Raw genomic sequence first — 26950 nt, 5'->3', positions numbered from 1 at the left:
AAAAGAAGCTGTTAAGACAAGCGTTTTATCCACCCGATGGAGAAGTCTCTCCCTTTTGCTTCCTAATTTAAAACTGAATACCAGGAGTAGAAGGAAAAACGATTGATTCTGCAATTTTTCTCTCCTGCGTCAAAAATTTCCGCCATTTTCGTTCCTTAAGCCTTTTCTTCAGCTGTTCTCTTCTTCTACAGTGGTTCTTTTTCATTCGTCATCTTAGTCTGCGTCTTAGCTAGAATTTCTAAGGCTATATTATATACTCAAGGCACTTTTCTTTTACTCATTTTCACCCGATAAACCCTAGTTTGATCAGTAGTAGTGGCATTGGAATCTCTTTGTTGGGTTTCTCTCAATGGAGACCGCTTCGAGCACAGCCACTGCTCGTGGCGGTTTCAGATTCACATAACGTTGGAGATGCTTCAGACTATGTGGTAAATTGCTATCTGAAACTCATATATTTGTTCTATCTGTTCTTTGCAATTCGGATAGTGCTCTCGTTTGTGTCATTAATCGTTATCTAGTTCAATGTGTGTATAGATTTCACTGTAATTCCTTGTCCTCTCTTTGGAGTTGGCATTTTCGAACATGTTCGTTTAGAGATTTGAGTGGTTTGCCTATGGTTGTATTCACATTTTGATCGCCTTTGTCAATTTTCGTCGCAGGATTTGCAACAGTTAAAGCTAAACCAGACAGATGAGAGAATCATATATGAGGTTAATTACTTCTCTCTTGCAATTCCACTTTTTTTTGTTTTAGTTCAATAGTGGAAACGACCTTTTTAAGTGGGCGTTCTTGTAGTGCAGAACGGAAGGGAGCCTGATAGTTTCTCAAATGGTGAGCTATTGGAGCAGCAACTTCTTAACGTTTCTAGGAAAAATCGAGAACTACAGCAGCTAGAGATTGAGCTTCGAGACCAGATGATTGCAAGACAAATCCAGAGCAACTTTGAATCTCAATTCACAGAGTATGCTAATGCTGCTGCTAGAATGCAGATTGGGGTTACTCTGCTCACTCTTCTGATAGATTAGTAACAGGGTTTTTTTTTCCTGGATTTTTTTTTTGTACATTTCATTGAGCGCAATGTTGGCAATGGTAGATAAAGGAATCTTGTTTAAAATTTTAGGAGCAACTTCATCAGAAAGAGAGATCTGTTCGAGAGGTGGAGAGTAAGTCAGAAGAGAAAGACAGAGAGCTACATGTGACTAAACTTGATAATGAAGTGGTATGCTGGGTTATACATTATTCCTAGTTTTTGCCAGATGTAAATCTGAATGATTTGTATCTGAGGTCTCCTTGTACTCCAACTAGGCCTGGGCCAAAGAGGGTATCATAAGAGAGCAAAATAAACAGGTAGGAGATCTGAGTTCTCCTTGTACTCCATCGCCCTCTGTGAATGAACAGGTAGGAGATCTCCCCAGGAGGTCTGCAGTTATTTGTGGTAGAGGACGACTACATTCAAGTAAGAGAAGGTGCACAGAAAATGGTAGCAGATTCGGCATCAACAGCAACAGCAGCCAAAGTGGCAGCAGCAGCTTCAGTTTCATCAACTCCAAACTCGAGCTATGTGGCTAGCTATGACTCATATGGCTCAATCTCATGGGTCAAAGAAGAATGACATAACAATCCATAGAGGAAGACAGAGCTCTGATGTTACTTGTGGAGGTAAAAGTCCATCATTTCAAAGTGAAAAGGCATATAAGTAGGAGGCGTAACAGTCTCCCATCTAATTTTTTCTATTTAATTTTTTTTTGGTTTTTAAGTAGCCTATCCTCCAAACTATAATATACTATTACTGAGTTTTACTATTCGGTTTTAATAGTATCCGTCTGCCCAAAATCGGTTTTGTTCAGATTGACCTACTTACCATTATATATATTGAGAAAATTCAAAGATAAAAGATGAGCAAGAGTTTTTGATAAAAAGCTTGCTTTTTAGGTTTTATTGCCAAATCAAACGATAAGGGTAAAACAACATCCAAATGTTCTATGCTCTGTGCATCATGTACTAATCAAAGAACGAGGACTTGACATGTGACAGAGCGTATTGGGATTCTGAGGAGTTCTTTGTAGACGTCATGTTTTGTCGGATGAGAATCCAATCGTAGCGTGAGTTTCTTGAGGATTGCCGAGTTATCTAGCAAGTACCTTACTCGTTTCATTTCTGTAGCATCTTTCGGGATCCTTGTTTGGATATCAACAAACTCGAGCGACGATAACAAACACTTGGGGTGCACAGCCGAAAAACTTATTTGATCCCTCTCCTCATCGTTACTGTAACATCCCGATTTCCGGTATATGTAAAGGCTTATAAGAATTGATTTGGCTACCTATGTCAACAAAGTGCATTTATCTTTTCCAGTCAAGTGTGTTGAGAGAATTCCAGAGTTAAGCATGCTGATGCTGGAGTAATCTCAGGATGGGTGACCTACCGGAAAGTACTATGCGGTACCGTGCGAGTGAGGATAAAGCACGGGGAAAGATCATGTGGTGATTGCAGGGACAGTAAACAAGTTTTACGAGCCTTCCGGACTAATGACTCCTGACCGTCAGACAGTAGTGGACCAACAGGTCTAGAGAGGACGTTGGGCCAACAAGCCTAGAGAGAGGACGTTGGGCCCATGGGCATGGGCGTTGGGCTCACTGGAAAGGACGGTTAGAGGAGTTAGGATTAATATCACCGGTCCGCGCCTGGTCCCTAAAAGGAGAGTGGGTCGGGATGTCACAGTTACACAGTACCATTGCTAAGGAGGAAATCAAAAGGAGAGTGAGATAAAAACGCAGTGAAAAGAATATTGAGAGTTTACTACGTACGTACCTTCATCACCAAGAGGGATTTCAGATTCGGGGCGCTCTCAAGAAAAGTTGGCAACCATCTTAAGCCGCATACACAGAGACTAACACAGAGACGTGACATGCACGAAAACTGGGGCAGTGGTTCTACTTTCGAGTATTTGTAGTAAGTACCCAAAAAAACGAAAAGAAAAATTGGGTAGAGACTTAATGGAAGATTAATTTATATGCTCAAATTAAAGTTTTGACATGTATATACCTTGAAATCATAATAACTAAGAACTAGATCCCTGACCCTCATCAATATATTAATCAGCATATTACGAATCATTCTTCTTTCTGATAAGTTACATGGATCAAAAGCACGGCGAAAGTGGGCATCAATGTGTACTTTTGCAGAGAAACCCGGACAAATGATCTTAAAGCTACATTTTGTAAAGTTAACCTCATGAACCCTCAAAAACTGGAGTAGTGGAGCATCATCGATCACAACTTGAGTAGCAGACAGATCTGTGTGGATTCTCTTTAGCGTCTGAGAGCGCACCTGTAAAACATCTGACAACGGCTTATTAAAGCGACAAGTGATGATGGTTAAATCTTCCAGAACCGGAGAGCCTGAGATAAGTTTCTCCAAAGTGGCCTCGTTGGGAACTATAACATATTCTAAATGGATGGTCTTCAGACAAGGTAAGGAAACAAACTCGGCATTAGCCAAGTTGGCCCCAAAGAGTCGTAAGTGTAGTAGTGTCTTGCAGGTATATATGCTCAATGGTCTCTTTGTTGGCACAGACAGGTAAAAGTATGCATTTCCAAAATGAAGATCAAGATGTTGAATATTATGCCTAGTTAAAAAATCAATCCACAAGGAGACGTCATCACCGGCGGCATCAACAAAATCAACATTCATATGTAACTGGAATTTGCGTATCCATGATGACTCTCTGCGGATATCAAAAAGGCTGTTAAAGAAACTCAACAAGGCATTGAAACTCGAGAATTCTCGGTAGTCTAAGTCCAATCCAGGAACACATTTCCAAAGACTTGTCCATCTTGTGGATAATACGCTTGTCCTAACAGCGTCGTTTGTGGTAAGATAATAAAGAATCTCATATATCAAATGATCTGGTAATTGGCTTATTCTATCTTCCTGTGATCCTTGACTTGACCCTTTGTCACAAATTTTAGTTTTCTTCCTTCTACCCACCATTTGTTAATCTTTAATGAACACACAACTAATCTGCATCGATCAAATGTAAAAATTGAAAACGTTACATAAAAGGGACCATATGTATGTTTTTTGGATGAAATACAAACAACATGCATGTCTTCCCTAGGAGCCCTAATTAATCAAAGATTAAACTTCTGTCGGTTCCAGTTCAGAAAATTTTCAAAAATTTCAGAGTGAACAAGATGAAAGCCGGATGCAGCGATTATATCTTAATTCTACAAGTTCCAGGATTCGAAAGTAAAAAGTTCCGAAATCACAAAAGAGAAACGAGACAAATCAGAACAAAAACCGCAATAGAACTTGTAACAATCATAGAAGCCAAAAAAATATACATCAAAAAAGGCCGGAAGACCTTAAACAGACATCGTAACAGAGTCAGAACAAGAAGAAGAGAGAACGTATCAGTGGGCGAGAGATATTAAAAACACATGGAGGTTAGGTTTTTCAAGGTTTTCTGATGATTATTGATTTACTGAAAACAGAGAACGGTAAACGAAGAAGAATAATAAGAAGAAGAAGAACGAACCGTGATAAAAAAAAAAAGAAAGAAGCAATAGTTCCACTCAGTTTATATCAAATCTTCTTCGATTTACTCTTTGGCGTCAGCTTTTCCCCTCTAATCTAATTTTTCGGTGTTTCGTGTGTGTAAAGAAACCCACTTTAAATTTTGTAATTCTTTTGGGATTTAGAAAGTCTTTTCGGCAAAGTCACTGATAATGACGTATAAGGCCCAATATCTTATGTTTAACCTTTTATGTAATTTTTTATTTAATCATCTAGTTCGCCCTAGCTCTTTGAAGACAATGAAGCCTCTAATTTCACCGAAACAAACAAAAATAATTTGAAATTTATTCTTTAGTTGCAATGCTTGGTTAATAGATTATGAAACAAAAGAAAAGAGCAACGAACTTGGTTGAATAAACAAATAGACGAAAAATTTCATCTCTATTTACTGCAAAGAAACATACGGAAGAGCCTAAACCTGTATTTCTTGTGTGGCAAGAAAGCTTCCTACTTGGAACTGATTACTCAAAAGACAATCTTCATATTTTTCTCTCTAAGCTTTACCAATCAGATGACGATGACTTAACTCGTGATAGAGCATCTTGCGATTTTGAGGAGTTCCTACGTCAACTATTAAATTGTATAGGCCGGTTAAGCTATGGTTAACTAGGGTTAAAATGTTTGTTAGGAACCGGTTAACTTAGATCAATTTTGGTCGATTGTATATAGTATACAGTATACTTGTAAATCATTTTTCATCAATCAATGAATGAGAATTCAAACTTTTTTCTCTTCCGCTCGCTCTCGTGATATGGTAGCAGAGTCAATCTGATCGATTCTCCATTGATTGAGCTTCTTCTTCCTCATCTTTTCGTTTCCTACCGATTATCTTCCCCAGAATCTTCGTTTTCATCTTTCGATGGTGACTCTCCGAAGATCTACTCGAAAACCAGCTCGATTTGCGGCTTCGTCTGGTTCAAATCTGAATCCAGCTCGTAAATCAAAACGATCCACCGTCAAAGCATCAGATTCTCCGCCTACACCTCCAGATGTCCAAACTTACATTTCTGGAGCTTCGCGATCTGTTGCTACTTCGGAATCTCTGGATCCGACTCAGTCTCCGTTCTTTATGCATAACGCGGATCATCCAGGTTTAATCATCATCTCTCTTCGTCTTGATGGTACGAATTATGATGACTGGAATGCTGCGATGTGTATTGCGTTAAATGCTAAAAACAAAACTGGATTTATAGATGGAACATCGCCTCGTCCTTTAGAAACGGATTCCAATTTTCGTCTATGGTCTAGATGTAATAGCATGGTTAAGTCATGGCTGTTGAATGCTGTGTCTCCTCAAATATATCGTAGTGTGTTAAGGATGAACGATGCTACTGATATATGGCGTGATCTCTATGGTCGATTTCATTTGACTAATCTTCCACGCACTTTCAACTTGACTCAAGAGATTCAAGATCTCCGTCAAGGTTCTATGACTCTTTCTGATTACTATACGCATTTGAAGACGCTATGGGATCAGTTAGAAAATACAGAAGAACCAGATGAACCTTGTACATGTGGTAAAGCTGTTCGTTTGCAATTGAAGGCAGAGAGAGCTAAGATCGTTAAGTTTCTTGCGGGACTTAATGAATCATACGCCATTATTCGAAGACAAATCATTGCTAAGAAGGCTCTTCCAACTCTTGCTGAAGTATACAATATGTTGGATCAGGATGACAGTCAGAAGGGATTATCTAATGTGATTGCTCCTCCAGCTGCATTTCAAGTTTCTGATATTGGTACTTCTGAGACAATTTCAGCTACTACTTGCTATGTTCAGTCAGGGCCTAATAAGGGTCGTCCTATTTGCTCACATTGCAACCGAGTGGGTCATATTGCTGAGAGATGTTATCGGAAACATGGATTCCCACCAGGTTTTACTCCAAAAGGCAAACAACAACCTGATAAGCTTCAGAACTCTAACCTGTAGCTGCTCAAGTGGCGTTGTCTGTTCCTGATGCTAAACCTGTTGGAATGGAGCAGTTGGTTGGTAATCTCACAAAAGATCAAATCCAGAACTTCATTGCTTACTTCAGTTCTCATCTTCAGAATCCGACTGTTAGTTCTCAGGAAGCTGGTCCATCACATTCTCTCAATGCTGCCTCTGGTATTGATTTCTCACCCTCAACGTATAGTTTTGTTGGAATATTAACTATTTCCAAACATACTTTGTCAAATCACACATGGGTTATTGACTCAGGAGCTACTCATCATGTGGCTCATGATAAGTCTTTATTTTTGGCCCTTGATACATCTGTTATGAGTTCTGTCCACCTCCCCACTGGATCTACTATACAGATTGGTGGAGTTGGGACTATTCAACTCAACAAAAATATTGTTCTGAAGCAAGTTCTGTTTATACCTGAGTTTAGGCTGAACTTCATCAGTATCAGCTCTCTGACTACAGACCTTGGCTCACGAGTTATATTTGATCCTTGTTGCTGTGAAATTCAGGATCCTATGAAGGGGGTGACGATTGGTCAGGGTAGGAGAGTTGCTAACCTGTACGTGTTGGACACTGGTGTTTCTACAGCTTCAGTAAATGCAGTTGTTGACATTGGCGTTTGGCACAAGAGGCTTGGCCACCCTTCTCTTTCTCGGTTGGATGTTATCTCAGAGACTTTGGGGATCTCAAAGCACAAGAATAAAGGATCTGCTTATTGTCATATTTGTCATTTGGCAAAGCAAAGGAAACTGTCTTTTCCATCTCCAAACAACATTTGTAATACAAACTTCGAATTGTTACATATAGATGTTTGGGGTCCTTTTTCAGTTGAGACATTGGATGGTTATAAATATTTCTTGACAATAGTGGATGATCATTCAAGAGCAACTTGGGTTTATTTGATGAAGACAATAATGAGGTTCTCACAGTATTCCCATCTTTTATCAAAATGGTTGAAAAACAGTACAATGTCAAAGTTAAAGCTGTAAGGTCTGATAATGCTCCAGAACTGAGATTTTCAGAGTTTTATCAACAACATGGCATTGTTTCTTTTCATTCATGCCCAGAAACTCCAGAGCAGAATTCAGTGGTTGAGAGAAAGCACCAACACATTCTAAACGTTGCTCGTGCTCTCTTATTTCAATCTCATCTGCCTCTACATTACTGGGGTGATTGCATCTTGACAGCTGTTTTTCTAATCAACAGAACTCCATCTCAGTTGCTTTCGAATAAGACACCTTATGAAATACTGACAAGTAAAGCTCCTGATTACAGTCAGATCAGATCCTTTGGTTGTTTGTGTTATGGTTCTACATCACCAAAACAAAGACACAAGTTTCAAGCTCGTTCTAAAGCATGTGTTTTTCTGGGATATCCAAATGGTTATAAAGGATATAAGCTGTTGGATTTGGAGAGCAACAAGATCTTCATCTCTCGGAATGTTGTGTTTCATGAAGATGTTTACCCTTTGGTTAATTCGGATGATTCAAAGGTAACTTCTGATATTTTTGATTCACGAGATTCCTTATCACCAGCACCTAATATACCATCACCAAATCCCATTTTTACTAATCCTTCCCCATCACCACTTGTCCCATCCCAAAGGCTGAGAAAGCAACCTGCACATTTGCAGGACTATCATTGTTATTCTTTGCAGTCCAATATTCCTTATCCCATTTCCTCATACCTTTCTTATTCACAAATATCACCAACTCATCTTTCTTACATAAACAATATCACTAAAATTCCTGTCCCACAATCCTATAAAGAGGCTAAGGAATCTCGTGAGTTTTGTAAGGCGATGGATGCTGAGTTTGGTGCTATGGAGTTGAATCATACTTGGGATGTGGTTTCATTGCTTGAAGGGAAGACTAAAGTGGGTTGTCGTTGGGTCTATACTGTCAAATATCATGCCGATGGAACCTTGGAACGATATAAGGCGAGATTAGTCGCCAAAGGTTACACTCAAAAAGAGGGTCTTGACTACAATGACACATTCTCACCAGTTGCAAAGATGGCAACAGTTAAATTCCTTTTAAAGGTTTCAGCATCAAAACGATGGCATCTTAAACAATTGGATATCTCCAATGCGTTTTTGAATGGTGATCTGGACGAAGAAATCTTCATGACTTTGCCCCAGGGTTATGCAGAACGTAAGGGGGCATCTCTTCCACCTAATGCCGTTTGCAAACTCAAAAAGTCCATATATGGTCTCAAACAAGCTTCACGTCAATGGTTTTTGAAGTTTAAAGATGTGTTGCTGAGACTGGGTTTTGTGAAGGCTTATGGAGATCATACTCTGTTCGTCAAATGCTGTGATAATGCTTATTTAGCTGTACTAGTATATGTGGACGATATTATCATTGCTAGTACAGATGAACAAAGCGCAGATGAACTGACTAAATCACTTCAGAACAGCTTCAAGCTTAGAGATCTTGGTCCTTTGAAATATTTTCTGGGCTTGGAAGTGTCTCGAACCTCTAAAGGCATTTCTCTCTGTCAAAGAAAATATGCTTTAGAGCTTCTTACTTCTACAGGTTTTTTGGGATGCAAACCATCAAGTGTCCCTATGGAACCAAATCTGCAATTGTCCAAGGCCGATGGAGAACTTATACCAAATCCAGATATGTACAGAAGTCTTGTTGGCCGGTTAATGTATTTGACGATTACACGACCAGATCTTACCTTCGCCGTCAACAAACTTTGTCAGTTTGCATCAGCTCCTCGAACTAGTCATCTCAAAGCTGTGCACAAAGTTCTCCAATTCATAAAAGGAACAGTTGGTCAGGGTTTGTTTTATTCTGCGGACTCTGATTTGACTCTTAAAGGCTTTGCAGATTCTGACTGGGCTGCCTGTCCAGATAGTAGACGATCTACCACCGGATTCTGTATGTTCCTTGGAGATTCACTTATCTCATGGAAATCTAAAAAGCAACCTACAGTTTCTAGATCTTCTACCGAAGCAGAGTATAGAGCTCTTGCTCTAGCTTCATGTGAAGTGGTATGGTTGAAGATTTTATTGACAGATTTAAAGATCCAACCTACTGCAACACCTGTCCTCTACTCAGACAGCACAGCTGCTATTAATATCGCCAACAATCCCGTCGTCCACGAACGGACGAAACACATAGAAATTGATTGTCACACTGTTCGTGAGAAGTTGGATCTTGGTCTGTTGAAATTGCTTCACATACGAACTGAGAATCAGGTAGCTGATATCCTAACTTAGCCTCTGTTTCCGAATCAATTTCAGTTTCTTAAGTCCAAGATGAGTCTACTTAACATATTCTCATCTTGAGGGGGCATATTAAATTGTATAGGCCGGTTAAGCTATGGTTAACTAGGGTTAAAATGTTTGTTAGGAACCGGTTAACTTAGATCAATTTTGATCGATTGTATATAGTATACAGTATACTTGTAAATCATTTTTCATCAATCAATGAATGAGAATTCAAACTTTTTTCTCTTCCGCTCGCTCTCGTGATATCAACACTACTAGAAATCTGATTATATGGCGCAGCAACAAAGAAAGCTCTGATGTTTACTTGTGGAGGTAAAAGTTAATCATTTCAATGTGAAAAAGGCATATAATTGGGAGGCTTAACAGTTTCCCATCTTATTATTATAGTAAAATCTCTATAAATTAATACTTCGATAAATTAATATATTATTTAAGTAATAATTCTACTAATTTAAATATTATAATTCCAATATTATTAGTTTATAGAGATTTAATTATATTATTATTTTTTGATATTTTTAGAGTATTAAGTCTCTAGTCCTCGAAATTAAAATATATAATTATTGAGTTTTTTTCAGTTTTAATAGTATCTGTATGCCCAAAATCGACTTAGTTCAGTTTGACCTACTGTACTAAGAAAAAGAACCACCCAAAAAACTCAACCGATATATATGTTCTAATTATTGGTATCGGTAATCTCGTATGTTCCAAGAAGTGAACAGAACATTGAATATTTTGAGAAAATTCAATGTAAATAAAGATGAGCAAGTTTTTTTTTTTCAGTTCTTTGCCAAATCAAACGATATGGGTAAACAACCGACAATCCTAAGCTAATCTAACAGGAGGATCCCTAAAAATAACCAAAAAAAAAAATATATATATATATATATATATTTCAAAGAAAAACCAGAGCATAAGTCCAAATGTTCTATGCAGCAGCAGCACCATGTACTAATCAGAGTACTTGCCCTCAGCTTTTCCTCTCTAATCTAATTTCTCGGTGTTTCGTGTGTGTAAAGAAACCCACTTTTAATTTTGCAAATCTTTTACGGCAAATTGAAAAAGTCACTGATAATGACGTATTAAGTCTAAGGCTCAATATCTAATGTCTAACCTTTTATGTTATTTAATCATCTGGTTCGCCCCTAGCTCTTTTACTCTGAAGCCTCTAATTTCACCAAAATAAACAAAAATAATTTGAAATCTTATAGTTTCGCTACACCAAACAAAAACCAACAGATTCTTTACAAGAACAAGATTTAACAGTTTTCAATTTTCATCCTTGTCTACTCCAAAAAGAAATATAATAAACAAAGCCTACTCCTACACGTATTGTGTAGAAAGAGCTTGAGCTTCACATGATCTCTCTCTCTAGTCTTTACCAATCAGAGGACGAGGACTTGACAGTTGATAGAGCGTCTTGGGATTTCCAGGAGTTTCGTGATGACGACAATATCATCTGCACATGAACTCAAACGTAGAGTTATTTTCTCGAGGATTATGGAGTTCTCTTGTAAGTACCTCACTAGCTTCATTTCAGCAGCATTTCCAGAGAAGCTGCTTTTGATATCAACAAACTTGAGTGACGACAGCAAACACTCTGGCACAGTTGAAAAACTGATTATATTCATCTCCTCAGAACCGATCTCGTCAATTAAATTATCCAATGCCTATAGAAAAAAAAAAATAGAGAGGAGAGAAAACATAATGAACAAAACATGTGAAATCTTCATAGAGATGAGAAAAAAATCAAATGATTATAGCATATCATCACCAAGACGAGAAATTTCAGATTTGGGCAGCGCTCAAGAAAAGTTGGCAACCATATTAAATCAGATAGACAGACTGTAGCTTCCAGGCGGGACATGAGATCAAATTGAGGCAGAGATTGTAAACTGGAATTTAGATGAAAGACCTGAAACCGGACATAAAGTAATTGTTGAATAAGAGAATTTCATTATAAATGTAAAAGCCAATACCTGCAACTGAGAATTGAGAAACATATACCATGAAAGTCTCTGCAGATATGATCATTTCTCCAACCTTTGAAATCCCGGGAAGAAACTCCCGGACTTTGTTTCTCTTTGATGAAACACTTGCTTCATCAAAAACATCACCAAAGCCGAGAGAAACATCTAACTTGGCATTGGAATCCAGGTTCTTTATTACAACACTTTCAGAGTAACGATCATCCATCTTCAAAAAGCCTAGCAGAGGAGCATCAATCACAACTCCCAAAACAGAAACAACCTCGAAAGCAGTAAAACGTCGTTCGAAAACGAGTCTCTTCAGTGACAGAGAGTGCACTCGAAAGACTTTAACACCACGCACGTCGATCTCCAACTCTTTCAAGGCAGGACAGCAAGAGACAAGCCTCTCAAAGGTGGAATCGTTGGGAAACCAAACATGCTTCAAATGCATAGTCTTTACACAAGGTAAAGAGACAAACCCGGCATCATCAACCATGTTCATCTGAAAGAGTTTTAAGGAGACCAGTTTCTCACATGTATAAATGCTAATGGGGACCTGATAAATGATATGACCTGGAGAACACCAAACATCTAGATGTTGGATCTTGCGTTTAACTGCAGCATCAATCCATGACTCGAGAAAAGGGACAACATGTACACCGTCTTCAGTTCCATCAAGAACATGTATATTGAGTTGGCTTATGCATGAAACCCTACTGGAATCGAAAAATCTGTCACCGAAACTCACAAAGGCATTGAGATCTGGGAATTCACAAGATGCCAAATCCAAGCAAGAAACCCAAAGCCAGAGAGGTTTCCATCTGGTTGATAAAAGGCTTGTTCTCACAGCTTCCTTTGTTGGGAGAAGAGAAAGTATCTGAGATATCAAAGGATCAGGTAATAGGCTTATCCAATCTTTCTTCAACCTCTGGCTCGACCCTGTGCAACGAGCCTGTTTCACTTCTCCTCTTCCAACCATATTGTCTCTTTTTTTTTGTTATTAAGACATAGAAATCTGCAACAGAAAGCAAGGTTGTAAACGCAAGTTTCAGATAAAGTATTTGGATTTAGGTAAATAGGCAGACATAACACTAATCAGAATTATCCTTTAGTTCAAATTCCAGTGATAGAGAGAAACTAAACCACATTGAAACTAGCCAACCTAGGGTTTTCAAGTTTACCCTTTTTTTTATGACAATGGTCATAGAAACAAAAAAGACACAAGAACAAAAAGCTCAAGGAAGAAGAACAAGAAGAAGAAGAAGAACCCACATTGTTTCGAGCACCGGAATGCAATCACCTGTCGGAAATGTAGATCGTAATGTCGCAGACGAAATGGAATCAGTGGCTGTAAATTGTAATCGCTCTCTCAAGACTTGCGAGAACAAGTTTAATAGTTTGTCCAAAAGCCCAATAATTTTTTAAACATTTGTAATGTCAGATTTATGGATAAACTTGTTTATAAACTAAACTACTTTCCCTTGTTAATAAACTATTCCTTTGATTAGTAATTTTGGGGAACGGTGGAATGGCCGAAAGAATCTTGCAAAATAGAATAATCTATTTATCATTCGTTTTTCTGTGGAATGGTTTTGTATTGGTTTTCCTGCGGATTGACTTTTTTTTCTAAGAAAAACGTGCAGATTACGTTTTGTATATTTTTTTATTAATATAATATTTTCTTTATACAGATTTTTTATTTATAACTAACTCTTATTTTTATATATTTTTATAAGAAAAACGTGTGTATTTTTTCATTAATGTAATATTTTCTTATTCCAGATTTAGATTTTTGTTGATTAACCAAAAAAATATTTGTTGATTAGCAAAAAAAATCTGCATATACGCAAAATGTAATATATTCTCATTTCACAAAAAACCTACATTTACACAATTTCATTATTTCGCAGATTTACACTATTTCGCAGGTTAACAATCCGAACCTATGTCAAATTTGTTGTGTCGAGACATGTGATGTGAATATCATAACCTATGTCAAATTTGTTGTGTCAAGACATGTAATGTGAATACGCGCATCAGTTTATTACTAAGATCTCAAGTGATAATAATGTTAGCTCTTGGATTTCTGAATTTCAATGGCGACTCTCACCAGGTCAAATAAACGTTAACGATTTTGGAATACCATTTCAAAAGATAAAACAAGACGCTCCAAATTGAGACAGTAAAATCGAATGTTTTTTTTAGCTTCGATGATTGGAGCCTTCATACACCGAAATTTAAAAAAAATAAATAAGATAAGAGATTGTGGCTTCCATAATTCTCCTCTAATCTCACCGTCACTAAATCAGAGCTCTTTCTTCGGTTTTCAAGCTTCCTTATTGCTTCGCCATATAATCAGAGCTCTGTCGTGGCTTGCTCAAGATCTTAACGTTTGAGATGCTTTCTCTTTGGACTGTTTTCTTTAACCCCTGAGATTGAGCCATAGGAGTCATAGCCACATAGATCGAGTTTGGAGTTGATGAAGCTGAAGCTGCTGCTGCTACTTTCGCTGCTGCAGCTGCTGATGCCGAAGCTGCTACCATTTTCTGTGCACCTTCTCTTACTTGAATGTAATCGTCCTCTACCACAAATAACTGCAGCCAAAACCAGTTTTATACTTAAAGTTTTGAGAGAAAAAACCACATTCAATTTTTTGGGAATTGGGATGAGAGACAGACCTCAAGATGGCTAGCAACAAACTCGTCGAGCTTCCCATACTTTTTCCTGTAATCATGCCAGTGGAGAGGTGCTAGCATCTTTCCCAAACGATTTGGAAGCTGTAAAAATGACATATTAAAGCAGATGTTATAAGAAACTCCATTTCCAAAATTCAATTGTTTACACTCAATATGGTTACGGGTAGTTTGCTCTCACCGTTGAACTGATTCTGATTCTTCCACCAGCCGGTATAGTACGAACGATGCAAGCCAAAAGCGACCTTTCATCCAGAAGAGTACTATCTAAGTTCCTCTCAGCTTTCCCAGATAAGACTAGAGTTTCGGGCACGATGGATCTAGCACCATTTTGTTCACCAGGTGAAACCTGACCATTAGCCTCCTGTGCAAAGAGATCAAATAGAAAACAGATTCAGAATTTTTATCCCTGTAGCCAACTTAACTACATTTCACAAGCCAAGAAAATTTTCTGGATAATACGTGCATACCTCAGGTTTCTGATTTAGGGCATTGGAATCTAGCCTTAGCGCATCACGGAACTGTGAAGAAATGTCTTGAAAGTTATTCTCTGACGTATTGGATCTAAGGTAATCTCCATTGCCAGATTCCACTACCTGTTAAGGAGTAATTTCTAAGATAGTGTCGTATCGTATAAGTAATACCACATGTAGTAACAAGAACATCCCCTACCTGTTCATTCACAAAGGATGTTGGTGTAGTTGATCCGTATTGAGCTCCATGGCTAGTTTGAACATCCAGATACCCTTGACCAAGAGACTGTCCATTGGCAGGCACTTGATATTCACTCTTCGCATCAGAACTTACTAAGCCATGAACACCTTGAGATGGATGCACATGATTTTGCGTAGGCATCTGTGAACTATCTGGTACAGCCTGCGAAGAAAGCGTGAAAGACTAAGGTCATTAACTGTAACTAAAGTGACACAAAAAGATGCATTCTTTAGCCTCACACCTTTTGCTGCTGCAGAACTGTTTGTGCAACGTGAGGTGAATGGCCCCGAGGCTGAACCAGCTGAGGATTCTCTGGTTGATTCATGACAAAAGAATGCAGAGGTGTCATCTGACCCGCTTGAAGGTATCCCTGCGTCATAAGATCTACATCTTTGTTCTACAAATAATCACAAGAGAAAAAGCAGCCACGGTTAGGATATGATCCGTTTGTTTCATTGCCAGAATACACAACGCATCAGACTGAATATGATGTAGCATGACAAATCTAGAACTCTGAACAATCAAAATAAAACGGAATAGACAAGTAACGAAACAAACACTTCCAATTACAATATCACAGAACTTCTTTACGGACCATCTTAATTTCCAGAATATCGCTTCTAAGCTGCCTGGAATAATCATCTATTTCACTTTTGCTTAGTAATTTTTGCATCTTACGCCTAAAACTGTACCTCGATTTGGTTCCCGCTGTTCTGGATAAGCTGGTTCTTGCTGTTTTCATGAGCCTCGAATTGTTTACCGCTGTTCTGGATCATCTGGGAGACACCGTTGGAATTTGTTTTGGAGCCACCTCCTTCCTTTACATTGGCAAGTTGAAGCTGAAGCTGTTGCACTGTATGCACATGCAATCTCTCCATCTCCGCAAACTGAACTCAGTGAGATGGAATAGTATAAGATAAGAGTAGCATTGTCTCGAGCAGAAAAACACTTTGGAAGAAATTCACTTCAGATAACCAACCTGTCTTTGGCAACCAAGCCAGAGCTGGTTATACTGCTCAGTACGTTCTCGCAATTCAGCTTGCAACGAGTGATTTGTAGATGATTGTAAAGCATCCATCTCTTGGGCACGCGTAATCCAACCTTGCGCTTCTCTCAGTTGCTCATCCTTGTACATGATAGTTTCTTGAGCAATCCTATTCTACAAACCATTAAGGATAAAGACTCTGTTATTAGTGTATTTAGAAAACGAACACGATGATGAGATATAACTGTAGGCTGCTAGATCCATAACCACGACATGTTTGAACAGTGTTGATCGTGTAGCGAAAAAAGGGGAAAACTAACTTGTTCCTGCAATTCAGAGAACTGTCTCTCTTTCTCTTGTATATGTTCCTGAAGTTCAGATATTTTATGTATATTCTGGGACCTCTCAGCTTCAGAGTGATCACGTTCCCTTCTGCAAATTAAGAAAGTAAGAAAATGTAGCTTCAAAAACGTAAACTGTAAAACGAAAAAAAAAAATGTAAGACCTTAGAGAAGAGTAAAGAGTTACAAGAATGGAAAGTACCTGAGAGTAACAAGTTCTTTGTTTTGTTCTCTTAGTAGACCCTCTTTCGCCCACGCCTGGTAGGAGTACAAGGAAAATTATGAATCAAACCATTCATACTAATCTGTATAACTGTATCTGAAGAACACCTTGGAATAAAATATAAACCAACATACCGCTTCGTTATCCAGTTTAATCGCATGCAGCTCTCTGTCTTTATCTTCTATCTTTCTCTCCATCTCCCGAAGAGATCTCTCCTTCTCATGAAGTTGCTCCTAAAAGTTCAAAAACATTCCTTTATCTTCCATGCAACATTGAAATGGCTCGATGAAACACATAAACAGCCAAGCGCTACTAGATATTCCAATACATATAAATTGAGAAATCAACCTGCATTCTAGCTGCAGCATTTTCATACTCAGCGGATCGAGACTCAAAGTTTCTCTGGATTTCCATTGCCATCATCTGAGCTCGGAGCTCAATCTCACGCTGCTGCAGCTCCCCTTTTTGTCTAGAAACGCTACGAATCTGCTCCAACAGTTCACCATCTGAACAAGAACCATCCATCGCAATAGAGTAGAAATCCAAATCACCAGGCTCTCTTCCATTCTACAACACAAGAAACCCCACACAAATTAATGTCATTTCCACTCTCCAATTAAGTAAAAAAGTGGAATTGCAAGAGAGAAGTAATTAACCTCGTAGATGGTTCTCTCATCTGTCTGGTTTAGCTTCAACTGTTGCAAATCCTGCAACGAAATTCGACAAAGGCGATCAAAATGTGAAGTGGGTTACTTTCCCTCAACATTTCTAAACGAACATTGAATATGTCATCGCTACAGAGAGCAGCATAGTTTAAGGTGACATCGAGAACAGATAAAACAACATAAGCAAATAAAAAAGATTCAGAAGGAAACACGTCCCAGAGAGAACATTACCACATAGTCTGTGGCGTTTCCAAAGTTATGTGAATCCGAAACGGCGCGCCACTCTTTCCTTGACGGAGTCGGCGACGGATTCTGAAGGGAACCGCCACGAGTCGCGGCTACGCTCGAAGCGGTATCCATTAGAGAGAAACCCAACGAAGATCCACTGAGAAAACTAGGGTTTTATCGGAAAAAGCGAGTAAAAAAATGAAAAACAAAAACCCTAGAGATTCTAGCTAAGACGCAGCCATAGATGCTGAATAAAAGACCGGGGATTGAAGAAGAGAACAGCTGAAGAAAGGTTTAAGGAACGAAAATGGCGGAAATGTTTGACGCAGGAGAGACGAAGAAGCAAAAGTGACGAGAGAGAGACGACCCGAAAGTTCTGAAATTACAGTATCAATGATTTGGCAAACTTTTCTACTCCCAAGAGTGAAGCTCGTGTTTCTGATCCTCTTGGGCCTATTGGGCCATGATATCTTCGGCCCATCAATTCGTTGTGGTTAGATTCCTTCTTCGGTTTATATACTTTATATATTTTCGTTTACAAGAAAACTACAATTAAATTAGTTGGTTCCTTTTGAATTTGTTATTTAGACAGGCTAAGAGTGGACCATAGGAATTATATATATAAAAAAAAATGTGTACAAGCAAAACTTTTAGTAGTTAGAAGTAAGCAAGAAACACATAACAATCATGTCTTTACACAAGCAAACGCTCGTATAATTTCACTGATGTCTTTACATATGAAAGCAGTCCTAGCCAGCATCACCTGTCGAAGATAGCCTCACTATGATCCTTCTACTCTTTACAATTCAGAAGATGACGGCTTGGCATTTAGTAGCTATAGCCTCTTGTATAAGAAGCCATAGTGAGTTTCTTGAGGATGGCCACAGGAAAGGTGAGTTTGGGGTATGGTTTCACATAAACTACTCTATCATTAATAAAAACTTAAAACTATTCATTCTTCAAATTAAAAACGTAAAACTATTATATGTCCACAAAAAACTCATTCTTTAGCAAGTAATTTATTAGCTCCACTACAGCAGCATAATAAATTGGGGCTATGATTTCAACAAACTCGAGAGACGATAGCAAACACTCAGGCACAGATGAAGATGAAAAATTGATTTCGTTAATGTAATCATCATATACATTTTTGGCGATGCATACCTGAGGCAAAAAAAAAAAAAAAAAAGAGAGGATTAAAACATGTATACGCAAAATTTTGATAGAGATGAGGAAAAAACTTGTTAGGGTTTAGCAAATCATTACCAAGCTGAGGGATTTCAAGTTGGGGAAGCTCTCAAGAAAATTTGGTAACCATTGAAAACTCTATGTACAGAGAGTTATCTGAAGACGGGACGTGTGACCAAACTTAGGCAGTGGTTGTAACTTCGAGTATTGATAGAGGAGCTGAAACCAAAACGAAAGATAACGTGAGTGACAAGCTTTCATCATAGAAACTTTAAATTTACATGACCTAGACATGCATCGACGACATACCTTGAACGTGCGTGCACATATACTCATATCGGAGACCCTTGAAATCCCACTGAGAAAATCGGAGATACTACTTCTCATCGGTGAAACGATTGATTCATCAAACTCGCCCAAAACAGCTCCATCATCAAACTCGTCCCAATTAGTTTTATCAACCTCTTCCAAACCAAAGACTAAAGACATATCTAATATGGTATTGGAATCCAAACTGTCCACAATGAATCTTTTTGATACGTTATCATTGATTTTCAAAAAGCATAGCCGAGGAGCATCAATCACAACTCCTGCGGAATCACTGAAAAACGAAGAAACTCGTTCGAAAGTGAGCCTCTTCAGCGACAGAGAATGCACACGAAAGACTTTTCCATCATCATTAGCTACAAAAATCTTTAAATCTTCCAGAACCGGGCAGCATAAGACAAGAGTTTCGAAAGTGGCCTCGTTGGGAAATTTGACATATTCTAAATGCATAGTCTTCAGTTTAGGTAAGAAAACAAACCCGGCATCGTCCAATGTCACCTGAAAGAGTTTTAAGCATACGAGTGTATGACATGTATAAAGTCTTTGTGGCATTTTATGAAACCGATGGTCTGCGTAAGAATAAGAATGGACATGAAGATGTTGGATCTTATGCTTAACCGCAGCTTTTAACCATGGCGTGAGATAATAGGCATCTTTTACACCGTCTTCGTTTCTATGAATAGTTAACTTGAGTTTGTGTTTGCATGAAACTCTATTAGAGTCGAAAAACCTGTAGCCAAAACTCATAAAGTTATTAAAATCTGAGAAATCTCGGGATTTCAACTCCAAACTAGGAAGCCAAAGCCAGAGTTGCCTCCATCTAGTAGATAAAACGCTTGTCTTCACAGCTTCCTTTGTGGAGAGAAGAGAGAGTATGTGACATATCAAATGATCAGGTAACTGGCTTATCATATCTTTTGAATGAGCCCTGTTCACTTTCCATCTACAAACCAGGTATACTTTTTTCATGGAGAAAGCTATTCTGCATAACAAATTGAAAACCTAAGTTTCAGAGAGACAATCTGGAAAATCCACCAAAATTCTTGAGTTTTTTTTTTTTTTTTCTTTACTGTTCGAGTTATAACCTAATCTAACCTAGCTAACCTAATCTAACGGAACCTAATCAAAATTCTCCAACCAGTGAAAAGAGTTTTCAAAATATCCACTAAACTATATAAAACCCATAAAATACATCAAACAATATTAGGCTGAAGACATAAAAAAGAAAGAGTAAGACTAAAAATCACATGAAAACTTACGGTTAATTTCAAAATCCTTACTAAAAACAAACGAAAGGTAAAGAAGACAAATTGAGAAAAAGAACTAACCGTGATCTTGCCATGATGGTATAAGAGATAGTCAAAGCAATTGATGTGTAGATTATATTTATAAGGGACTGATTTGTGCGTGGTTACAGGAACTATCGTATACGGCAAAAGAAAGTTACGTTGAGAATTCACAAACCTAAAACCCATATTTATAACTCCAAACTAGAAAATAAATTGGAAATTTTCCTAATCCAAATGAAATTATCTTAAAATCCGATTCCACTAAGAGGATGTCCAACCCTGAACCTCCTTAAGAGGTTTTAATCAAATTTTTATTAATATTTCTTTCGAAGCTTAAAAATTAAAAATTTCTCATTTTTTATGGTTCCAACTCTGAGCTCTCTATTCTTATTATTCTTCTCCTTCTTCTTCAGAAAATCAAAGAGAGAAAAGCATCAAAGCTCAAAAATGTCAGATACAAATCATGAATCCTCAAGCTTCAATGCTTTAAACATTGACGTCACTGAATCAATCCTCTCCCTCCTCCCAATCCCTTCTCTTGTCCGTTTCTCCTCCGTCTAAAAGCTCTTCCTCTTCGGTATCCACAACACCTCCTCCTTCCCCCTCTCTCCCACTCTTGGCTCCGTCTTCCCTCCGCCTTTTTCCCTTCCGTCTACCTCGTCGGCTCCGATCGATTCCTCTTCACCACCGCTCCTCGATTCTCCTTCTTTTCCATTCTCAAACCTCGTTGGCGTCTCACTTCCCCTATTTGATTTCCCCCAATTAGCCCTCTTTTGGCGAAGTTATGCAGAAGAGACGAAGATAAAAAGAGATTTTTGAAGAAGTGTCCGATGTGTGTCCAGGAAAGAGAGACCCAAAAGGTTTTCTCAAAAAAATATTCGCTCCAACCAATTATGCAACGCCACGTCACTCTTGAATTCTATCAAAAACAGATTCTATGATCTCTTAGTATTAGAACCGGTTCAAACAAAATGTGAACTTATCTGATTAAAATAAACCCAAATAATGTTTTCAACCCTGCTTTGAACCCCTTCCAACCCTGCGTTGGACTTGGTCTAATGGACCGTCTTAATGGCTTTTGTTTTGAATTAGCGGGGATTCACAGAAATAGGCAAAACGTGGTCGTTTGTTAGCGGCCGGTTCTCTTAAGCCGATTGTGGAATCCGAGACGGACCCTTAATCCGGTTCGGGTTTAGTTTCTGTAGAATTTTAGATTTCAGTCTTCTTCTTTTTTTCAACCCAATTAGTTTTTGTTTTTTTTTGAAAATTTGTCATGTCTGGATCTGGTTCATGTCGCAACCAAAACCAAAATCTCCTAAATTATTAATTACATCATTCTGTTTTACTGACACATACATTTCTTGACGCCTAAGTCAATTGCTTAAACCAGTCAAAGACAAGCTTGACATATTCTCTAAAGTCTTTTCCAATCCAACGACGACGACTTGACATGTACTAGAGCGTCTTGGGACTTTGAGGAGTTTCTTGACAAAGTCATCTTGAATCGCATGATAATGCAAACATAGGTCGAGCTTCTTCAAGATTGTCGAATTCTCCAAGAAGTATCTCAATACTTCCATTTCTACAGCATATCCCAAGATGGTGCTTTTGATATCAACAAACTCGAGGGACGTTAACAAACACTCAGGCACTGATGAAAAACTGATTTGACTCATCTCTTCTATACGCATCTTCTTAGAGTTACCATTCCAATCCTGAGATAACAGAGAGGAGATAAAAACACAATGAAAAGATACCAAAGCAGAACACACCTAAACAGAGATGAGAGAATCATATATAAGGGTTTATCAGATTATTCACCAAGGTTAGGGACTTCAGATTCGGACAGCTCTCGAGAAACGTTGACAACCATTCTAAATTGGATAAACAGAGAGTTACATACAAGCGGGACATGCAACCAAATTGAGGCAGCGGTTCTAACTTCGAGAATTCGTAGATGACCTGTAACCAAACAGACATATTATCATTTCCCTGACCACCAAGACCTACACTGACATATCTGTATGTACCTTGAACGTGCGTGGACAGATTATCATTTCTCTGACACTTGAGATCCCTGAGAGAAAACAGCCGATTTTGTTTCTCCTCGATGTGATGCTTGCTTCATCATAATTCCTCAAACCAAAGAGGAGAGAGATATATAACTTGGCATTAGACTCCAAACTGTCCACTCTAAAGCTTTCTGATGCGTGATCATTGATGCTCAAAGTGCATAGCAGAGGAGCATCGATCACAACTCCTGAAACAGAATCAAACTTGAAAGGAGAAACTCGTACTAAAGTGAGCCTCTTCAGTGACCGAGAGCACACCCGATAGCCTTTTGTATCATTCCAAGCTATGTCAATTTTCAAGTCTTCTAAGACAGGGCAGCTTGAGACAAGTCTACCGCAAGTGGTCTCATCAGGATATCTATTATCTTCTAAATACATAGTTTTCAGACAAGGCAAAGAAACAAACTCTGCATTAACCACGTTCACCTGAAAGAGTTTCAAGGATACTAGTGTCTCACAGATAAAAAGACTTCGAGGCATCTCATAATAAAACTCTGGAGGACAACTAACATCTAGATGTTGAATCTTATGCTTAACCGCAGAATCAATCCATGACTTGAGAAAAGAAGTCTCATCTACACTGCCTTTATTTTCATAGATATCTAACTTGATTCTGTGTATGCGAGAAACCCTATTGGAATCTAATACCCTGTCACTAAAACTCACAAAGGCATTGAAATCCGGAAATTCACAAGATGCTAATTCCAAACTAGGAACCCAAAGCCAGAGATTCCTCCATCTGGTGGATAAAACGCTTGTTCTTACAGCATCATGTGTAGGAAGATGATACAGTATCTGACATATCAAAGAATCAGGTAGTTCACTTATCATGTCTTCCTTCAATCTCTCAATTAACCCTTTGGAACTATCCTGATTTGCTTTCCATCTACCAACCATGTGTTCAATTCCTCTGTAGCTACTTCTCTGCGTAACGAAATTGATGATAACGCAAGTTTCAAAGAGACAATCTTGATTTGGTGGAAGTCAATCAAAATTCTCCAACAGTTCAAGTTCGACTTAAACCTAACCTAACCTGATCAAAATTCTCCATCCAATGAAGAAAACTACATCGATCATTGTGCTGAAGACTTAAAACTAGCCAGGCTAGGGTTTTCGAAGTTTTCTATTGGTTACTATGATCAAAACGAACGGTGAAAGAAGAAGAAGAAGAACCCACCGGTGATTGCGACGACGGAATCGGATTCTGAGTATCACGCACAAATCAACTTCTCGTGAACTCTGAGATGAATTGTTAAATTGTTCTTCTCTGCGAAACCTTGTTGGTAATAAAGCTTAATGCACATTTATAGATGATTAATCTGTGAAAGATTGATAATAACGAGTCGACGACGCCGTTTTATAGTAGTTGAGGGATCATTAGCCATTTATAGAAACGACGTCGTTTTGATACGGGATTGTCTCTTAAGCAAATTCGTGGAAATCGAAGAGATTTGAGAGACTACGAGGAGGAAGAAGAAGACGATGGGGTACGTGTTGAGGGTAAGATTGGCTTCTTTCTTCGCTGGAGCTGCGACTGCGTCTTTTATCGGCCTCTCTGTTCTCTATAAGGATTACAAGGTCGCTCACGAATCGATTTCTCAGCAGGTTTGCAATCGATTCGAATCCTGTTTCTCGTATCGGATCCATTTCTTTCGATTGGCTCCTGGGCAAAGTTATTTCGCCGTAGATTTTGTTTGAGAGTAGCCTGAATCGATGCATTTCGTTAGTATAGTTTGTTAAGGAAAATTTGTTGATCCTGTATCGGAAAAAGAGTTGAGAATATTTGGAGATACAGGGAGCATTTTAGGGTTCATGTGTTTACTCTTCTCTTGTCATCTCTACGATTCAGCTTCATACGCAACCTGTTTTAACCATTTTGGTGCAAGGAATCACACAAATTTAATGTTCATTTCGGAATTAGGGTTTCTGGTTGTGTTGCCATTTAGCTACTTGTCAGACTTGGTCCTGAACTATGGACATGCTTGCGTTTCATTGGCACCTATTCGTTAATGCTGCTTATAATTAGTTTTGTGTGAATCTTGAGATGCCAAATTGCTAACATGAGAAAACCTTCAAACATTTGGTAATGCAAGGTCATCATTGTGAATATCCACAGCAGCATTGTAGCTTTGATGTTATACTGTGTTTGCAATATGAAAATACGCTGTAGAAATAGTTTTGTTCTTTTTAGAATCTTTAGATGCCAAAGTGTTAACATGAGAAAACTGTCAAGCATTTGGTAATGTGAGTATTGGTTGAGTTGAGGCATAACAATTATAATTTCTTCTGTAGCGTTAACTGTTTTAGAATACCGACATGATGGTCATTGAACTGTATATATGATCTCTGTTTTTTACAGGCAAAGTCTTTTCATGACTCTCTGGATAGAAGGATCTCTACTCTTGAAAGCTTGAGACAAAGTGAAGCTCCACAGCTTGCTGAGACAACTGATTAACACATCTGTCTCGACATTGATACTCTCTGCTTTGCTGATGATGTTTTTGAGGTTGGCTCTTTTTCGCTTTTATGAATAACTTGGAAGTTCTTGTAAGCCTACTGTTATCAAACAATGAAGTTAAGGTTGTCTACATGGATTGAAACTTGCTGTAACACTTGCCAATTAAAAAATTGAATGTTTCGACATATTGGTTTGGATCTTAAGGCAGTAGCATCTTGTTCTTCAAATACGTTCGCTTTTATCTAGACCACGTTCGAAACTTGAATCTACAGGTAGCTTGAGATTTAGTAGTTATGGTGATGATAAGCAAGACCTAGAGTCTCTGAGTCTTTGACTATACTCATGAATCAAGTATGGACCAAACCAAGGAGCCTAGTGTCTGTACATGGGCTCTTGATGTTAAGACATATGACCCAATTCGATAGAACAGTACAGTTCCCAGATCTTTCACTCTCACGGGTTTGGAACTTTCGGGCATTAAAAAGAAAAAAACTGAAAAGTCTTGCTAGATAATCGTAATTTAGCTATTAATATTCGTAAATTTTAGTAGATCATAAAACACTATAATCCCCTAGCACGCCTTCTAATCCCAATCGTATACCAAAAACCTCGTTTAAAACACAAGTCTTATGTTTATGTGAGAACACAAAGTATGTTTGTAAAATGATAATTTCAACATGTAAACATTGAATTTTCTTTTTTGTTTTCGGTGCTTACGGTTACAATTAACAAAATTCTTCAAATGTTTGATATTCAGAAAGTTAAAACAAGTAGATAAACGCAAACACAAAACGCAGCTAGAGCTTAAGTTTCGAGCTTTAGGCAAAAGATAAACAACTAACGACAATAACATGTTCTTCTTTAATGTCATTTCTTCACTACAAAGATCTTCTAGTTCTTTACCATTCCCGTTATACAATATATCTCGCTTTTTAGAAACTATATAAATATCTAGTTTCGGATAATTAAAGAAACACATAAATAGGGGAAAAAGAACGAAAAAAGGAATCATAATGGAAAGACATGTCGAGAGCACATGGTGTTTTGGCTAGTGACAGATTCCGATGTGAAAGAAAAGAAAAGGTAGAAAGATCAAATAATAATATGAGAGAGATATGTATTTGTCTCCTTGGCGGTGGTATGGTGGCTTCGTTATCACCCGACACCTCCTCAAAATTGAAATACACCTAGTACTATATTCATAATTGCATACACATCTCGTTATGTAGATACGACACTTGATCATGGATGACTTTGTTGTTCCATCATTTTCTTCTTTCTAGAAATAAAAACATTTTTGAAAACGTAAATGTTGGATGAGACTTTAGGATCGCATCCAACTATAGTAAAACCTCTATAAATTAATAATGTTAGGATCATAATATTTTATTAATTTATTGTGATATTAATTTATCTGTTATTAATTTATAAAGAAAATTTGCTTTTTACATATAATTTTTAAAAACTTTTTTTGGAATAATGTTATATTTTGAAATTTTAACAAATCTCATAATATAAATTATAATTAAAAATCATAAATATCACAATAAAATAGTTTTTAACACCATATTATATTTTCCATATAAAAATATAGACGTTTATAAGTTTAAAATCTATAAAAAAACCATAGCTATTACTAGTATTGTTGCTAATAAAATTGAAGATAACATTACAATGCATTTAAAAATATTTACAAGTAACAAAATCAATTATCACATAAAAATTATCATAAATTTTGATTGTATATAGTAAAACAGCAATAAAAAGCTACTGATAGAATAATTAGAGAGATGGGAACCAATGAGATTTTAATTTTAAGTAAAAACAAACATATTAGTCATATTTTAAAATATTATATTTATATACATTTGCATAAATTTATATAATTATTAATTTATATTTTTGTTGGGACCATATATTTACATAATAGTTTCAAAAAAAATATTATTTTATTATCTTATTAAATTTGATGGATTTTTACATTAGCCCGATTTGGGACCAACAACATTTATTAATTTATAGTAATTATTAATTTA

The 26950-nt window shown here is 37.6% G+C and overlaps 6 protein-coding genes across 7 annotated transcripts; 1 reads left to right on the top strand and 5 right to left on the bottom strand.

Annotated features, from left to right (window-relative positions):
* Positions 1 to 2005: 2005 nt before the first annotated feature.
* LOC18016471 (F-box/FBD/LRR-repeat protein At1g51370) lies at positions 2006 to 3993 on the bottom strand. The gene is made up of 4 exons (XM_024155452.1): positions 3138 to 3993; positions 3070 to 3076; positions 2812 to 2992; positions 2006 to 2323 (listed from the first exon to the last, which is right to left on the bottom strand). The coding sequence occupies exons 1-4, from the start codon at positions 3991 to 3993 to the stop codon at positions 2006 to 2008; spliced, it is 1362 nt and encodes a 453-aa protein (XP_024011220.1).
* Positions 3994 to 11048: 7055 nt separating this feature from the next.
* LOC18017762 (putative FBD-associated F-box protein At5g53635) lies at positions 11049 to 13065 on the bottom strand. The gene is made up of 4 exons (XM_006401618.2): positions 13004 to 13065; positions 11769 to 12746; positions 11536 to 11676; positions 11049 to 11431 (listed from the first exon to the last, which is right to left on the bottom strand). The coding sequence occupies exons 2-4, from the start codon at positions 12708 to 12710 to the stop codon at positions 11147 to 11149; spliced, it is 1368 nt and encodes a 455-aa protein (XP_006401681.1). The 5' UTR covers positions 12711 to 12746; positions 13004 to 13065; the 3' UTR covers positions 11049 to 11146.
* Positions 13066 to 13822: 757 nt separating this feature from the next.
* LOC18017761 lies at positions 13823 to 17956 on the bottom strand. The gene is made up of 14 exons (XM_006401617.2): positions 17584 to 17956; positions 17344 to 17394; positions 17036 to 17254; positions 16822 to 16920; positions 16667 to 16722; positions 16444 to 16555; positions 16118 to 16297; positions 15831 to 16025; positions 15380 to 15535; positions 15097 to 15300; positions 14895 to 15020; positions 14606 to 14788; positions 14410 to 14508; positions 13823 to 14325 (listed from the first exon to the last, which is right to left on the bottom strand). The coding sequence occupies exons 1-14, from the start codon at positions 17710 to 17712 to the stop codon at positions 14068 to 14070; spliced, it is 2067 nt and encodes a 688-aa protein (XP_006401680.1). The 5' UTR covers positions 17713 to 17956; the 3' UTR covers positions 13823 to 14067.
* Positions 17957 to 18635: 679 nt separating this feature from the next.
* Positions 18636 to 20069, bottom strand: LOC18017760 (putative FBD-associated F-box protein At5g53635). The gene is made up of 3 exons (XM_024155934.1): positions 19078 to 20069; positions 18847 to 18987; positions 18636 to 18744 (listed from the first exon to the last, which is right to left on the bottom strand). The coding sequence occupies exons 1-2, from the start codon at positions 20062 to 20064 to the stop codon at positions 18907 to 18909; spliced, it is 1068 nt and encodes a 355-aa protein (XP_024011702.1). The 5' UTR covers positions 20065 to 20069; the 3' UTR covers positions 18636 to 18744; positions 18847 to 18906.
* Positions 20070 to 21639: 1570 nt separating this feature from the next.
* LOC18017758 (putative FBD-associated F-box protein At5g53635) lies at positions 21640 to 23719 on the bottom strand. Of its 2 annotated transcripts, XM_024155933.1 has the most exons (4): positions 23634 to 23719; positions 22415 to 23380; positions 22206 to 22346; positions 21640 to 22099 (listed from the first exon to the last, which is right to left on the bottom strand). In XM_024155933.1, the coding sequence occupies exons 2-4, from the start codon at positions 23351 to 23353 to the stop codon at positions 21758 to 21760; spliced, it is 1422 nt and encodes a 473-aa protein (XP_024011701.1). In that variant the 5' UTR covers positions 23354 to 23380; positions 23634 to 23719; the 3' UTR covers positions 21640 to 21757. The 2 variants fall into 2 exon arrangements, with proteins under 2 accessions (XP_024011701.1, XP_006401677.2); XM_006401614.2 differs by having other exon boundaries at positions 22415 to 23719.
* A 124-nt stretch (positions 23720 to 23843) lies between these two features.
* Positions 23844 to 25117, top strand: LOC18017757. The gene is made up of 2 exons (XM_006401613.2): positions 23844 to 24061; positions 24816 to 25117. Exons 1-2 carry the CDS (start codon positions 23939 to 23941, stop codon positions 24909 to 24911), a joined length of 219 nt encoding a protein of 72 aa, XP_006401676.1. The 5' UTR covers positions 23844 to 23938; the 3' UTR covers positions 24912 to 25117.
* Positions 25118 to 26950: the final 1833 nt, after the last annotated feature.

The sequence above is a fragment of the Eutrema salsugineum genome, unplaced genomic scaffold (assembly GCF_000478725.1).
Source record: "Eutrema salsugineum unplaced genomic scaffold, Eutsalg1_0 scaffold_2, whole genome shotgun sequence".
NCBI lineage: Eukaryota > Viridiplantae > Streptophyta > Magnoliopsida > Brassicales > Brassicaceae > Eutrema > Eutrema salsugineum.
The sequence above is the reverse complement of the archived record's forward strand: the minus strand, read 5'-3'. Positions and strand labels throughout refer to the sequence as shown.

Excerpts from the sequence above, each read along its gene's own strand:
- LOC18017758 (XM_006401614.2), bottom strand. The coding sequence starts at position 23,353 with ATGGTTGGTAGATGGAAAGCAAATCAGGATAGTTCCAAAGGGTTAATT. Across the intron at positions 22,347-22,414 it reads TCTGTCCACGCACGTTCAAG|GTCATCTACGAATTCTCGAA; the intron begins GTACATACAGAT and ends GTTTGGTTACAG. Across the intron at positions 22,100-22,205 it reads ATCTGAAGTCCCTAACCTTG|GATTGGAATGGTAACTCTAA; the intron begins GTGAATAATCTG and ends CTGTTATCTCAG.
- LOC18017760 (XM_024155934.1), bottom strand. The coding sequence starts at position 20,064 with ATGAAAAAAGTATACCTGGTTTGTAGATGGAAAGTGAACAGGGCTCAT. Across the intron at positions 18,988-19,077 it reads TATGTGCACGCACGTTCAAG|CTCCTCTATCAATACTCGAA; the intron begins GTATGTCGTCGA and ends TTTTGGTTTCAG.
- LOC18017762 (XM_006401618.2), bottom strand. The coding sequence starts at position 12,710 with ATGGTTGGAAGAGGAGAAGTGAAACAGGCTCGTTGCACAGGGTCGAGC. Across the intron at positions 11,677-11,768 it reads TATCTGCAGAGACTTTCATG|GTCTTTCATCTAAATTCCAG; the intron begins GTATATGTTTCT and ends GTCCGGTTTCAG. Across the intron at positions 11,432-11,535 it reads ATCTGAAATTTCTCGTCTTG|GCATTGGATAATTTAATTGA; the intron begins GTGATGATATGC and ends TTTTTTCTATAG.
- LOC18017757 (XM_006401613.2), top strand. The coding sequence starts at position 23,939 with ATGGGGTACGTGTTGAGGGTAAGATTGGCTTCTTTCTTCGCTGGAGCT. Across the intron at positions 24,062-24,815 it reads ACGAATCGATTTCTCAGCAG|GCAAAGTCTTTTCATGACTC; the intron begins GTTTGCAATCGA and ends TGTTTTTTACAG.
- LOC18017761 (XM_006401617.2), bottom strand. The coding sequence starts at position 17,712 with ATGGATACCGCTTCGAGCGTAGCCGCGACTCGTGGCGGTTCCCTTCAG. Across the intron at positions 14,509-14,605 it reads GAATCAGAATCAGTTCAACG|CTTCCAAATCGTTTGGGAAA; the intron begins GTGAGAGCAAAC and ends TCATTTTTACAG. Across the intron at positions 14,326-14,409 it reads TTGTTGCTAGCCATCTTGAG|TTATTTGTGGTAGAGGACGA; the intron begins GTCTGTCTCTCA and ends TTTTGGCTGCAG.
- LOC18016471 (XM_024155452.1), bottom strand. The coding sequence starts at position 3,993 with ATGGTGGGTAGAAGGAAGAAAACTAAAATTTGTGACAAAGGGTCAAGT. Across the intron at positions 2,324-2,811 it reads AATCCCTCTTGGTGATGAAG|GTAGCCAAATCAATTCTTAT; the intron begins GTACGTACGTAG and ends TTGTTGACATAG.